Source organism: Cydia amplana, chromosome 22 (genome assembly GCF_948474715.1).
Source record: "Cydia amplana chromosome 22, ilCydAmpl1.1, whole genome shotgun sequence".
NCBI classification, from domain to species: Eukaryota; Metazoa; Arthropoda; class Insecta; order Lepidoptera; family Tortricidae; genus Cydia; species Cydia amplana.
This window is the reverse complement of record NC_086090.1, coordinates 5934909-5950957: the sequence shown is the minus strand read 5'-3', so window position 1 is coordinate 5950957 and position 16049 is coordinate 5934909. Positions and strand designations below refer to the sequence as shown.

General features: G+C 38.7%; 1 protein-coding gene across 1 annotated transcript in view; it reads right to left on the bottom strand.

The window, feature by feature from the left end:
- The window catches only part of LOC134658316 (uncharacterized), a 222894-nt gene that overhangs the window by 102352 nt on the left and 104493 nt on the right, over positions 1-16049 (bottom strand). The window contains exons 3-7 of the mRNA XM_063513947.1: positions 2717-2819; positions 2046-2239; positions 1444-1599; positions 977-1178; positions 418-542 (exon numbers count right to left, since the gene is read on the bottom strand). Of these exons, the coding sequence (XP_063370017.1) occupies positions 418-542; positions 977-1178; positions 1444-1599; positions 2046-2239; positions 2717-2819 (780 nt within the window). The remainder of the gene's footprint in view (positions 1-417; positions 543-976; positions 1179-1443; positions 1600-2045; positions 2240-2716; positions 2820-16049) is intronic.

Here is a 16049-nt window from a genome sequence, read left to right as displayed (position 1 = left end):
TTGTTCTTATTTACTGACAATTTGGTTTAACCAAGTATATTTAATTTAATTGGTCTACCTTTACCTTAATTGTAAAGGTGCGCTTACACTGCGAGCAGAGCGGACTCCGATTAACTTAAAAAAGAAAAGTAACATATTATATACTGATGATGGAAGCGCTTGACTACGTTTAACTACTTATATATGCAGTTTACTTACTAGGATAATTTCAGACAGTCAATATATAACGTGTCCGTTCTGCTTGCAGGTGGAAACCCAGTCATATTGTGTTCTAAATCGGAAACCTTAACTTTGTAAATACAATTTGCGGCAATAAACAAGGGACTCCAGAGTTATCCTCTACAGTTTAGGCATGCTCCCTGCTAGTCGAATGAAAGATCATCAGCTTCGCAGACAATACGACTAGATTGAGCTTACCTTCGTTTTGCTCGTGATAGGGGCACCATGTTGTAACAGTCGCGACACGACATTGCTGTGCCCCGAACGTGCTGCGCAATGCAGCGGGGTGAGGCCGTCTCTTGTGACAGCGGCAATATTTGCACCTGCAATTACATGTTGTATTTTTATAAAAGATCTTTCTACTTTTATCATAATATGCAGGCAATGAAGGGTAGAGATGTCCTGTTTGGCTCGAGAGCATACAAGCGACGGATGAATTTGCCCACACCGATTCTCAGGTGTGCTACAGCCACACCAATGTTTATCAAAGAAGTTTTAGTGTAGTGGTGTAAGGCCTGAGTGAACGCTCGAAGCGGAGCGTTCGGCGGGGCGTGCAGCGTGGCGTCGGGCTCACGCGTGATGTGAGCAGCGTGCACTAAGGCCGCTCCTATACGCTTGCATTTGTTTAACATGCACGCCGCCGTGAAGCCGAATAAATGGAATCGGTCGTAAAATAATTCATGGAGGACACGACCCTCAGCAATGAGAAACACAACGCGATGTGTTATCGGGGACACTATTCAGATATTATTCTTACCATTTTCTACTAGTAGATCGACCATAGCCAGCTGTCCCCACTTGCTAGCAACATGCAGTGGTGTGATGTTATGTTTGGCGGCACGGCCTGAGTCGGCACCGGCGGCGAGTAAAGCTTTGGCCACACCGACGTTTCCGTAGTGGGCGGCTATGTGTAGCGGTGTGAATCCGGACTTGGAACAGGCGTCGGGGTTGTGTTCGTTCTGAAATAAGATACAAAATGTCATATTTAACATGCACGAAGTAATATTTCGGGATTTCGGGATTGATAATGAGACGATAATGAGCAATTTTCAATTGAATGGTTGTCCAGATATTATCTTCTTTATGCGAATGGATCAATATTTTTGTTAGTGATTTGCCACTTCTATCCCTTGAAGTGCATAAGGTTTCTAGGTGCATGTAATCAAACACAGGGAAATCTTCAACTTTAAATGCTACACCCAACCTAAACAAGTATGTACTTACTTCTAGCAATAATGTAGCAGCCTTCACATCGTTCTTCTTAGCAGCAATGTGCAGCGCAGGTAAGCGAACTTTGCCCCTCGTATCTGATTCTAGCAACTCGGCTACCACGCGGTCGTGACCCTGCTGCATGGCCACAGCTAAGGGGGTGAAGCCATCCTGGAAAATACAGAGCACGATATAAATATCCCTGCTGATAAAGAACTTCCTCGGGAGTAAAGCACAAATAACTTCAAAACGCGTAGAGAAGTCATGCCCTTCGTAAAGAATACACAAGAGCCAAACGGATGCTGATAGCGATTTAGAAGTCCCATATACATCAGCATCAGCAGAATCAAGCAGGGACTCGATGATGTTGACTGCTGTGCAAAGCAGATTCTTCTGTACCGACATTTACAGAGATGTAGCTTGCTTTTTTCACTTTCCTATATTTATGCTAACAACAGGATCTTCACACAACCAGCATAGTTCTCCAGCGCGGACATGTGTAATGGAGTGAAGCCAGCCGCGAATTGGGCACCTGCCTTCGCGCCCGCTCCAAGCAACGCCTATGCCACCAGCTCCTGCTAAGCACTATTGTGTTATGTAGATTAATAAACACCTACCTCAGTGGCTAGTGTCTGACTAGCGCCGGCAGCTAACAGCATCTTCACACAACCAGCGTGGTTCTCCTGCGCGGCCATGTATAGTGGAGTGAAGCCAGCAGCAGACTGAGCATCTGCTTTGGCGCCTGCACCGAGCAGCGCCCGCGCCACTGGCTCTTGGCCTGCTAGGCATGCTATGTGTAGGGCTGTGTTGCCTGGAATTTACAATGTCAAATGTAAATTGCTGCCAATATCTTTTACACAATCTGTTTTTATAATCCAGCGTTTTTTGCCTCTGAAACGGCATATAATATTATAAGAATTGGTTAATGACTTGAAGATGATGAAAAAAGCGTGTAGAACAATCCCCGAAAAGTCTGGGTTCACTAGGTCAAAGCTCAGATAGGAAGGTCAGGTTTGCTTGCGCCAATTATTTATACCAAATATTTATTTAGGGTGCATTAAGTGCCAAGCGGACCCCGGGCTCCTTCAGAATGCAGCCGGAAAGGCATTAATAGAATTAGATTAGGTTAGGATTACCTTTCTTTCTGGTGGAATAACATTAAGAAAGAGATGGACCAGGACAACCTTACTACTCAGACAACCCAGAATAGAGTTCTCTGGCGCAAATGTACAGGGAGACCTGACCCCAGATAAACTGGGAACATGGGTTGGACAAGAAGAAGTTTTACCTTTCTTTGTAGCTGCGTCCACGATGGCCCCTCGCTTGAGGAGCTCCTCGACCACTGCGATGTGGCCATCTTTAGCTGCCAAGTGTAGCGCGTTCAGGCCATTCTGGATCAAAACAGAATCATGTTTGATTACAAATGCAAAAGAGTCTGTGCGGAAAGAGAAGAGTCATGGAATGTATTGGGCCGCATACATTCCACGACTCTTCTCTTTCCGCACAGACTCTAGGTGTTTGTTTATATATGTAAATAAATCTCACTCAGTTATCGGACCGTTTTAAATATTTCGATTGAGGGATTTTTAAGTTTAGTATTAAGATTATCATTACAGCATTATCATTATTACGTGCTAATACATTTTTGAATGAAAACTCAGCTCGATTGAGCCTCTTTCCATCCTTAAAGGACCGAGTCCCAGGTGGAAGAAAAACGTCACGTCAAATTTTTGCTGCACTACAATAGATTTGCCCGTAAGTGGGAAAATCTCACTTCCTGGCCAAGGCAAGACGTAAAACTTTAGACAAACCACGGGCGGTAATTCGTAAAGCCCCAGATCGCATATTTATGGCCCTCACCTTCGGTTCGGGCCACAAACACCTGCGATCTGGAGCATTCACGAATTCACCTGCCTAGGTATATAATGTACTATCTAGGTATGTAGTCTTCGATGACCAATAAATAAACTCAGCAGTCCTTCAATTATTGATACCTCCATCATCTCGATAACCCCACTTGGGTACCAAACCAATAAGTGTCTAGTATATTACATGCGTAACGTTGCGTGGGTGGTTTACGCTGAATAGCAAAGGAAAAAAAGAAAACCTCTCTAAGGCATTATGAGAATATTGTGAGACATTTCTGGCATTTAAACAAAGGTATGCAAATACCAAGTTCGCCTGCACTGATAGGCAAATGGTCGCACAAACAGATGGAAATTATACGGCTTCTATCTGATCTAGTTAGAGAAATGGTTTAATAGCACAGAATAGCGTTGACAGTAAAACGTTATGGTACACAAAAAACCGCTTTGTTATTGTAAAAAAGTAGTACCTCTATCAACGTGATAATTTATTAAAAATACAATAGGTCATTTTCCTATGATCAAAGCAATACAGTCGAATCGTGAATGTTCTCGGGTCTAATGCATGATAATGTTTATATACTCGTACGTTATTGTTGTTAACAGTTTGTCCTTAAAGGCACCTTAAAGGGATTGGATTGTTGACTTATTAAATGTTCTACTGTCCAATGCTCCGCATCCGCTGTCATTATAAAATAGATAATAGTCAGATATATGTATAGGAGTCATCGAGATTATTTTATTTTTTGGTGAATCAGCAGTGTCATAATATGTTATCAGAAATTAACATTTAAAACATACGTCTTCGGGCAAGCACTACTATTAGCAAAATAAAGAAAACTAACGAAACTAAAGGCAATAGTTATTTGTACAACAAGAGATCAAAGTTTGATATTTCTTCGAGTGCTTATTTTGAGTCCCGTGCAAGCGAAAGATTCTATACTAGATTCACGAGCGTAGCGAGTGAATCTAATTTAGAATCTTGAGCGTAGTAAGGGACTCAAAAGCGCACGAGATGGAAATAACTTTGATCTCGTGTAGTTCACAAAACTTTTCACCTCAGCAGCTGAGGTGAAAACTTAATTGTTGGTATATCTTAAGAAAACATGAGTGAATAGAGATAAGTGATGAAGAAGGAATACATTTTTCGGGTTCTCTAATATGTTCTCACTGCTGAGGTGAAAAGTTTTGTGAACTACACGAGATCAAAGTTATTTACATCTCGTGCGCTTTTGAGTCCCTTACTACGCTCAAGATTCTAAATTAGATTCACTCGCTACGCTCGTGAATCTAGTATAGAATCTTTCGCTTACACGGGACTCAAAATAAGCACTCGAAGAAATATCAAACTTTGATCTCTTGTTGTACAAATAACTATTTCACCTCAGCAGCTCGAACAAGGGTACTTTGCTACTTAAAAACAGTGAGCAAAATCGCATTTTGCTCACTGAGTGAGCAAAATTGCATTTTGCTCATTTTGTCTCACTCAGTGAGCAAAATGCGATTTTGCTCACTGTTTTTAAGTAGCAAAGTACCCTTGTTCGAGCTGCTGAGGTGAAAACTAAATTATATAATATTTTGTTATAATTATTATATGCATGAAGTTATGCTTAAAATTAAAACTGTCACATATCATTTTCCTCGCGTTGTCCCGGCATTTTGCCACGGCTCATGGGAGCCTGGGGTCCGCTTGGCAACTAATCCCAGTAATTGGCGTGGGCACTAGTTTTTACGAGAGCGACTGCCGTCTGACCTTCCAACCCAGAGGGTAAACTAGCCCGTTTTGGGATTAGTCCAAGTCGCACGCTCTTACCGCTAGGCCACCAGCGCTTCTCAAAACTGTCACATATGACGTGCGTTATTTTTTACAAGTGATTCCTCTGTTATCGTATGCTAAGCTGCCGTTATACTGCACATTTTTCAAGCTGCTTACCGCGGGAAGAAATCGCAGGTGGAATAATGTTTCATTAAAATAGTCTACTAATGATCATATCTTCGCAATACCACTAATAAGAATTATTTACCTACCTTTGTTCATTGGAATACTTAACAGTTATAAATACTTCGAGACGAGACTGGATACTTTTTATAGAATAGGTACTTACAATACAATAGGTACCTAACTGTTCTACTGTTTTTTGAACCACGACGGTAGCAAACAAGCGCACCTACGATCGGCCTGATGGTAAGCGGCCAACCAAACGTATGGACACTTGCAACAGTTGCAACTCCAAGGGGCCTAGCCAAGATGGCAATCGTTTGAACAAAACAAAACGAAACGCTAAGATAAACGTAATTTTTTAATGTATGGAAATGATAGCGTTTCGTTTCGTGACTCAGTTAGACTATATGTAGACTGAAATAAGTACCTAAGTAAGGTAGAGTTAATTTGTTTGTCCCTCTAAACACGACACTTCCAGGGGTCAGCAATTAATAAACCCAACACAGAGTCAGAGCAAACGACACTGGATTTAACTCGGCCTCTGTTTTTGTAACAAATATATAGAAGCAGTATTTATACAAACCTTGTTGAAATTCAGAAAATATGTGGAATTATTGAAGTATTTTTCTTTTCGATATTTAATTAAATTGAGTGATAAGTAATTGGGGTTTATTTTATTGGTATAAAAGTTACTGCGGTGTTTTTTTTTATATTGTTATTTTTTCCTGACTGTATGTACTTAAGCATCTTTTAGTCTTCTTTTAGTCGTGTTTTAATCAAAACTACTCAGCCGATATTATTAAAGGAGGCCTCACTGGATTCGATTTTATGACACAGATCAGGATCACACATGCTAAATTTTTAACTGACTTTGAATGAGCAGATTTTTTAAATAATGTTATAATTTTTTAAAAACCGAAGTAGAGTTAAAACTTTATCAAATATCGATATCATGAACAGAAAACGCCTGACTTCTACAGCTATAAGTAGTTATTTATATAAGCAAATAATATACGCAATGTAACTAATACCGGCTAGTACAGCACGAGTGTAAAAGGATCCTAATGAATTCGCATCCGAGCGGAACGCATTCGAGGCCGCCCGCCATTGGTATTAGATTGAATATTGCCATTATTCGTAGTCACACACAAAAACTAAATTGATGTCGAGAGAGGTAAACAAATGGAGATTTTATTAAAGTGTTATCTATGACCGAGGATGGTTAAAAAACACAGACTTTTAGACAAGGCCTTCGGATAGAAGAAACATCGTGCGGAACCAATAAGGTCAGTGACACTTACTTTCGTATAAACTAGCTTGCGCCTATTCTTAAGATTAGATCGCCGAGCTTAAGCCTGGGCAACGCTAGGAGGACAAAACACGTATTTAGACTCTAAAGGTGCTGCATTAAGGCTTCGTCACACAGGCGCGTTTTCCGGGCGGCGCGTGAGCGGGGCGTGAGCGTTTTATATGTAAAAGCGGCGCGCCCCGCTCACGCGCCGCCCTGATAACGCGCCTGTGTGACGAAGCCTTTACTGTTGAGATGTCGATGTATGTCAATTTTGTTCCTTTGATAAAATGACCAAATGACGTTTGTAATAGTGATACATTATAGCCATATTTGGCCAAATTTGGCTCTGAATATACCATGAATACTTGGGCAAATACATTCAAGTTGCCGTCTTACACACGCGAGCCATCATAATGTTATTATCCCAAAGTTTACCGCAAAAGTGAAGCAAAGACTAGTTTTATAACTAGGCCAAGCAAATAGAACCCGGGATCTTTCTGAAGTGAGCACGTGAGTGAATGGGGCCATGGATCGCCATCATTCTCAGTCCATTCATTCTTTTCATTCCCGAGAATCTTGGGCAAAGATGGCGGGATTCGCAAATTGCTTTCGGATCTTGAAGTATTTTTCCTTTTCTTTTAACTGGCTGGGCTATAAATAAAGAACTAACTTACCTTGTCTCTATAAATTACATTATGGTAAAATATTAGTGCTCCGCGATTCCCCTGCTTGGGTATATTTATGGAGTTAAGTTTCTGAATGTCGCCGCCTGTTTTCCTATGACGTCACGTAGTTTTACAAGCGTGGCATGGCAACAAGCATCCTGGGCCCGTACCATGAGTCACTGAGAGTGTCAAAACTGACATATACGCTATCGAGAACGTAATTTACTTTCTATACATCTCGTTCGCACTAAACTAATATGCGAGTACGAGCGAGATGTATAGAAAGTAAATTACGTTCTCGATGGCGTTTATGTCAGTGCCAAACTGATGGCAACAATCCTGTGGATTTGTAGGCTCTTACAAACGCTGTGATTTATGTATTGAAGATGCGTAGGTATGGACTAACTTGTAAGACGTTTGAATAAAAGAAATTAGTCATTAGAAATATTTTTTATGAACTCTACAATTATTGCAGAAAAATGACTTACGTTCTTAAGTCTACCAGGGAGGGGTGGTCAGAAAAATGCTCTTAACCAAATGTCTATGTCTCACTTAGCTACAATCCTAAATGTGCTGTGCTATCGTTACATTATCATTGCATTTTAAAGGTTGGCAACGCATTAGTTTCGTTGGCACTAAGCAAGAAATTTGAAACCTATCATGCAAGAATAATTTTAAGCAGAATGATGCCTTGCAAGGAGTTTCAAATGCTTCTAACACTTAGGCTTCCTGTAAGTGATATGCCTTCCGACTCCCCTGAGTTAATGAATCCTTAAGAGGCTTAGTTTGGCTACTAGCACGGAAATGATTAGTCCCTCGAGTAAATTCCGTCCACGCATTTAATCTTGTGTGATAGGCTCAAGATATTATATATACGATATGGAGATGTTTGGCCCCTCTAGCTATATTTCTTAAGATGGGGCGTAAAGCCAGGAAATTAGAAGGCAACAAAAGATATAGCCGTCGGGCGGGTTTTTTTTACCTTTTATCTCAATTTCACTGACAATAAACGTCTATTTTAAAAAAGTCCCACTTAATAACCTGTTTAAAGTAACAGAAATTGCCTCAAGAAATCCTGCATGTTCATACAACAGCTATTAAAATCACCGAAATTAGCTGTGAAGCTTACTGTACCGCGTAATATTACAAGTACAAGTAACCCAATTTAAAATGCACCGTTACCCTTCTTAATGCGACTCATAGATTACACTTGCCACGATAAATGCAGCGTTACTCGCATAAAGTACTCCAATGATTCCAGCGAATTAAGGCAAAATAAACCTTAATTCCATGACATAAGAGTTAATAAATGACTAATGTGGTGCTAAACCGACGGTTAGACTAATTCGAGTAACTGACACGTATTTATTTCTCTAACTGCGTGAAAAACAAGTTCAACGTTCTGCGGTTTATACTGGAGATAATTTCACACTATAATAATGTGTCTAAGTGGTAGCGAGAAACATTGCTTTATACGAATCCACCAAAGTTTAACCTAGAACTGTGTTTTGGAGTGAATTAGATGTTGTAAATTTATTTAGATAGATTTTCATTATCAATTGAGACGGCCTTTCTGGCCCATTCGGTAATCACTCTGCCTATGAAGCCAATGGTCTGGATTTATTCAGGTAATGGCATTTATTTTGTGTGAGGAACACGGATATTTGTTTATGAGTCATGGGTGGTTTCTATATATTTAAGTATTGTATTGCGTTAGGTTATACATAAGTAATCTACTTTTGAACCGTTAAGAAAGATGATCATTGTGGTGTCCAAATAAATGTAACAGATACATTGGCAACACTGGAAAACTGTCATGGCGCCTGGCGAGTGGCGGTATGCCGAGTGCCCTGTGTAGGGCAATAACAAATTGTTTTAATTATAATTATCCCAATAGAGATTGATAGATAAATAAAAATGCATATATAGCTATCACAATCATCACAAGCTAGTTACATACCTAGAATGTATTGGATCCGATACATTTCACGACGCTTCTCTTTCCGCACAGACTCTACTTATTGTGAATTGGAATTGCAAAGTAGTTAAGTGGAAATCTCCGAACGATTGAAGGAATCAAAGTGCGAAGTCACTATAAACGAAATTCGCAGTCTTGCGAAACGGTTCTCGAAACGATGACCTGCAGAAGGCCGAAGTATTTGTATTGTTTTCCGATTACGCCGTGTCCCTACTTAAGCGGCGTTGTGAGAATAAATAAAATGTAGCATCTATTTCTTTACTATTCTATGTTCTCTATTTCGTATTAGACGATGGCGACCTTTGCTATCTCCTCAGGGGGCCTAGCCAAGATGAAAATCGTTGAAAGAAAACGCCAACCGAAACATAATGTAGGTATGGAAGTCACGTAATTTTTGGTAGCATCTGTCATCCCGATAGTTTTGCTGTTCATTTGACGTTTGTTGTTGTCATCTTGGCTAGGCACCCCAGCCTGTATGCATACATATTGCATACGCATTGTTTTTTGTATTGTCTTTATGTGACATTGGCGGCATTTTAAGTTTTATGATCTAGCAACGCCAGTAATATTTATACAGCTTAAAAAAACATATTCGTGGAACATTTATAAACGAATTTTCACCACACCAGCTCGGAAAGGCTTACTTTGCACTTCAAAAACTGATAGCAAAGTTGCATTTTATTCACATGTCAGGCAAAGTAATCAAATGCTAATTTTGAGTTGTTTTCTTATGTTTGCTGGTAGAATTGACTTTTTAATGATGATATTGGATGATAAATATATTTAATAACATTCATTTGGATTTGATTTGGTTTGATGTTGTTTTGATATTACATTTAATGTTTCCTTCGGGTTGGTATGGTGAAAAATTTTGTGGTTCACTCGGGGGAAAATTTTGTTTATCCCTCGTGCTTTGAAACCCTCGCAACGCTCAAGATTCCATTTTTCGAACCAATTTGGAAATTTTGGAATTTTTCGCTTTCTCGGGTTTTAATATTAGCATGAGCGGTTAAACAACAACTTTGCCCCCTTGTAAAACAATAGTTATTTTCGATACAAGTGCGAAAAAGAGGAAATTCGAAACGAGTGGCGATAAATTAAAACACGACCGAAGGGAGTGTTTTAAATCGACACGAGTTGCGAATTACCTATTCGCACGTGTATCGAACAACGTTTTACAGTACATATGGCACTTTAAAGTTTCGACATACGCACGAAAAGTGCTATTTTACGCACTAGTGCGGAAAAGTAGCCTCATATGTACTGTAAATAACTATTTCTTCTTTCTTAGATGGCAAAACTAAACGTTTCACACGTTCAAATGTCTTATACCTACACATATTGACACTTTTTCTTTCAACAGCATTCTATTATCTTCTAGCCACAATTATTTCAGAATTTATCAGTTTTGTTTTTTGTTAGCCAACGATTATAGATTTTACAGTTGCATACAAAACTTAAGTATCGTGTGAAAAGCTTGTACTGGCCATGTACTTAGCGATACACCTAAGTGACCTTAACTAGACTTTATTCAGTTGCAATAAGGCTGACGAATGGCTAACTTCAACGATTGTACCTAATAGTGACGTAACACCGATTGTATTTTCACAGTGATCGCACCATTCGCACCTGACGGGATGCACCGGTGGAAGCGGCTTATCAGATGATGTCAGCGCCATCATACCACAATAATACTGCCAGATAAATCAGACTATACGCATGGGCTGTTACAAAATGGGGTTAGGTAAACAATAATAATGCCTGAAATGCGATCCGCCAAATAGTCATTGCCTAGAATAGGGATCCTAGATCAGATCTTGAAAAGTTTCTTATTTGGTAAAAAAGTAATGTCAGTCAGTCCTCGTAAAAGATAGTGAGATTTCGTGTAACAGCCAGAGTAGTAATGTACAATTGGAAAAGTTCGTGATCACTGCAGATCAGTGGCCATTTAAAAAAACAACGGGTTGCACTCAGGGAGTGCCGGCAGAAGTGAAAACTCAATGACTAGTGCAAAATGTCTGCAGCACTATGTATAATTGAGGTTAACGCCATCTAGCGTTATTTCATCGCATTACTTGAAACCCCTAAGCACATCACTGTTAGTACTCGAGTTATATTAATACCAGTTAAGAGGGAAACTCAGTAAATGGCATTTAAATCAATAAAGAAAAACTCAATGACATTGAAGTAACAGTTTTTCGATCAGGTCACGTGTCCGTCTTACGGTCACGTGATCTGTCGCGAGTTTAACATTTTTTCCCCACCTCAAAAAGTGCACAGCGCCGCTAAAGAAGTGTTCACTTAAAAAAAAACACATTTTGTAATATACTCGGTAGTCTCTTGTCAATAGAAGCAGTTAAGACGAGACCTTGAAATACCGCTTGAGTTGCGAGCGTTAATGAAACGGTTTCTTTGTAGAACCCTTAAAATTGTTAGGATAATTACGAGTACATACATTTTTGATCTTGTCGAAGTTATAAACCGAAATGAACAAGCCACGTTTTACTCTTATATGTATCTTCAAATAGGAAGCATTATATTATATTGAAAGCCCCAGTGACCTAAATAACGGGGCACAAAGGCAATAATAGGACAATGTCATGTTAACATGGCTACGGTATTCCCACGCATTGTACCTAGTTACCTACTGTAACTTCAGACCGCCGGGAGCTTAATACAAATAAACTAAATGAACCAAAATGAGTAGGTACGCAAAGTTTTTTATATTCTTTAATCAACACACACACTTACTTACAGCATATTCTGGCACTTTGAGTCGTGGCGTTAAAAATAATTATTTCGGGTAAGTCGGGGATAATTTCACTTAGTCGTTCTCTAGGGCCTACAAATCTGCGTTTCAAGTTAGGCGTCATTTAGGCATCCTCGCGGTTATTCAGTCAGTAATGAATGATGTTTAAAATGATAAACTACCATCAATACCAACTGATCAAATCAGCTTCTAGGATCGGAGATTCTAAATACCCTTAAACCCTTACTGTCACCGGGATTTCTTCAACTAGTAAAGGATTTAATAGATAAAGGGATAATCAGACTTCAAACCTGTGATCATGCATGTGAAAGCCAGGAGTTCTACGTAATATAAGACATCAATAGAAGCGTTTAAGTTTAACGTAATTTCCCAGTTCCGTTCTTAATTCTACCCTTTCTACAAACTAGTTAAGGTTTATTTATAAACATGTCGAAGCTATCAAACAAGTCACAATTATATAATTCCATATTTACTGATGTCTCTGTGTGCTACAATGTCTTTAACTTCTACCTCAAAGCAACTCAAATATAGCCAAACCAAACACTTTGCTTTCCTTGACTTCCTTCCAAAGTGCACTTTGAGCTGCATATATTCCAATGATTGCTATAGGTACCATTGGGACACTGAAGTTTCCAGCCGTACGAAGAGTATGTTGTGTCTCGAGGGACTATTACTTTAACGTTACGGAAACCGAGATGGCTGGTTATATCCACGTACTATCTTCCGTTAACTGAGAATTTACTGCAAAAAATGTTCTTCTGTTACCGCGTTAGTAATTCATGAAATAAAACTATGTAAACGGATTATACGTGTGTAATTTGAAATACATTCAGAAGTTTTGAACTCTTTACAGCGTTCGCGGTCAACAGGAAAATGAGGAAATCAATAATGAAACATTAAACTTTAAATTTTAAGGCTGGTTATACATGCAAAATAAGATCGTAAGAAGAACTATTATATAATCTGTGTCGTAAGGCTTGCTATAGGTATAAGTACATTACAACTATTTTATATAAGTAACTCTACTAAAATTTCCGCTCCATATTACCCTATGGTCTTGTGGTAGAGAAAAGTCATCTTCCCTATTAAATTTTGGATATTTCCTTCTCATTTAGCAAAGGTCCACCGATGGTCCGTATAAGTAAAGTTGATGAGGAATGATGTACGTTTCGACGGCACTCCACATCAGAGTAATTTTTAAGATCTTCTCAGTTTAGTAAATAAATCATAGAGCGCGGTCGTGTCTACATTTCGTTCGATTTGAGTCAAGATATTTATTATTCCGGGCTTCTCATATAAAATAAACGGATAAATTCTTGTCTCTCTCATACGAGCCTGTTCTCATACAGGTCAGAAAGAAATGGATATTTAATAAAGGCGAATTCTGTGCCCACGGGACGATTTTACGAGATTTTAGTCATCAAGTACACCTGGAGCTGTCGTCAGATAACGTGACCTGAAAATCTGCGTAACCCTCAGCATTACGGCCAAGTCAAATTAAATTAAAGGCAAGTGAAATTAGGCAGTTATTGAAGAAATATACCTACGATTAAAATACATACCTATATGAAGCATTCCACGAGCTGCCTATTTCATGTATAACAACTTTATTGCGGTGTTTAAATCCGATAATTATTTGTCACGGCATATTTTGACCATTATAACAGAGAATGAAACTGCAAATCTTCGAAAAAATACGTATAACGGCGTACAACTTCATGCTTCGATATACCGCTAAAAATGGCTGCTTCATTCTACTGATTTAATATGGGAGAAAATATTTTTATTCGCGATTCTAAGGTCATTCCTATAGTTGTGGTATGACCTACATATTTTTATATGTACATTGTATTTATAACAGTAAGTGCTACAAACCCATTACCCATAATGTATTCATTGCAACTGCGCATAACGATCCGTTTACGCATCAAGGTCGACACACAGGGGAGGCGGTAATAGGTGACTAGGTACCGCGGTTACCAAGGGACCATCATTGTTGTTTATTTAACCTTTACTAGTTATTAATATAATTAAATACAAATCTAATGTATGAAAAATATTTTGTCCACAACTTTGACTCATATCGTAGATACGGCCAGCGGCACTCAATAGAGTGAAGATTAGGGTTGCAAATAGAAAAAAAACTAAATGTTTTTTTTTTCAAATTTATGAAAATAAACAAGAAAAAAAACCTGGCACCATGGTTTTTTTTTCTAAATTAGGTTTTTTTTCAGATGAACAAAAATATGCCACAATAACGGTTTTTCGTGATTTATTTATGTTGATTACGTTGATGTTGCCAACAGTAAATTGCGATAACTAGGTACCACTACAGATTTCATTTATGTTGTTATTAATCAAAGTTGTTAAATTAAATTGGTTTAAAGGTTAACATAAAGTCTAAAACAAGTAAAACAACCGTATAAAAGTATTAACTGCCTTGCAAATTTTGAGTTTTCATACTTTTGAAAAAAAAAACGTACCTACTCCAGAAAAAAAAAACGTTTTTTTTTACGGTTTTTTTTCATGTTTTTTTTTCGTCAGAAAAAAAACCGTTTTTTTACAACCCTAGTGAAGATGATGCCCCGCTGTGCAAAGTATATGCAACTTTTTGGGATAATTATCGCACGAGTGCCAAGGTGGGCAATGATACCCCTAGCCGCTTTGCCACCTGTTTCTGACCCTGGAACATTTTTGTTTACTGACATGAGAGGGTTGGGCCGGAAAACTGTTTCTAAACACTTGCACCATTCCACTAACCCGGGGTTAACCGGTTAAGTCTGGAGTTACCATGGTTACCAGTACAATTTGACACCAGGTTAACGGTTAGTGGGATGGTGCAAGTGGGCCTTAATCAAAAGATTACAGTCAAATTTGCTCCTTGAGCCACAGTGGCAACTGGCAATATTAAAGCAGCTAGTGATCTCATATTATTGTCACTGTGGCATGCAAATCAAATTTCTTGACCGTGCATAAGCCTATTTCTTGTTTAAGACAGTAGAAATCGTGTCGATGTCACTGCCATGATATATTTCGCTCCTTGGCGGCTATCAGTTGCAATGTGAGTAAACTCGCGAAGTGTGAAATTTATGGTTCACGTCGCCCCAAATCTGTCCGTACCCTTTTTAGGAGCAATATGTCAGAACACATTTCATTGCCGGATAGTAACGGTGCCGTAGTGCTGCTGTCATAAGTATCATAACGCTCTATTTACTTTTGCGAACGGTTGTTCACACAACACGAGCTTTATTGAGCTTTTTGGGATCAACCTGTGAGCCTGCAAAAGTTTTTTCTTTTACAAATAAACAATTAAACAAGTGCCTATACCCACAGAAATAAACGTAGATTTTTCAATACAAATCTCTACAGTCATAGACTTTCAAATTCACTTTATAAACTTTTAAATTTTCATAAATGTCCTAGTAAATCCGTGATTCTATTTGTGATCGGAACGCAAGTTTTTGTTCGACGTCTGGTCGGCATCGGCACGTCGGACATTGAATTTGTCCGGGACGGCACGACGGAATACGCCCCAACGACGGGAGGAAGTTCCGGATGACAAGAATTGCATTTACTTCGATTTAATTCATGTTTATATGCAGTTACCATAGAGCATTTCAACTAGAATAAAACTATTTCAGCGAAATAGTTTTTAAAATTTCATCTTTGTTTAAAAAAAATGTATTTGGCAGTGATAAATTATAAAAATCTAATGAGGAACTGACGATAATTCTTCTTCTACTTGGTATTGTAATGTGTTGATTGAAGAATAGTGAATTTAATTGTCAGCAGTGTAAAGAAAAATCATTATTAAAGATGATTTCATTTTAAACTCGTCGAGAATAACCCAGCTACCCTAGTTTTCAAATAGTACCTAAATGTCACTGTATAACCCAAACCAACACATCTTTCACTATAGGTATAACATTGGTAAAAACAAGCAATCCCCTTTAGTTTTCATCCACTGAACAAACAAACAAACAGGTAAACAAGGCTTCAACTTCAATTAACCTTAAATCAGTTACTATATGCTCCCCAGACGGTACGCAACCAAGAAACTAATCTCAATCAATTGCCAACTTTATTTCAATGTACACAAGACTTGTTCAG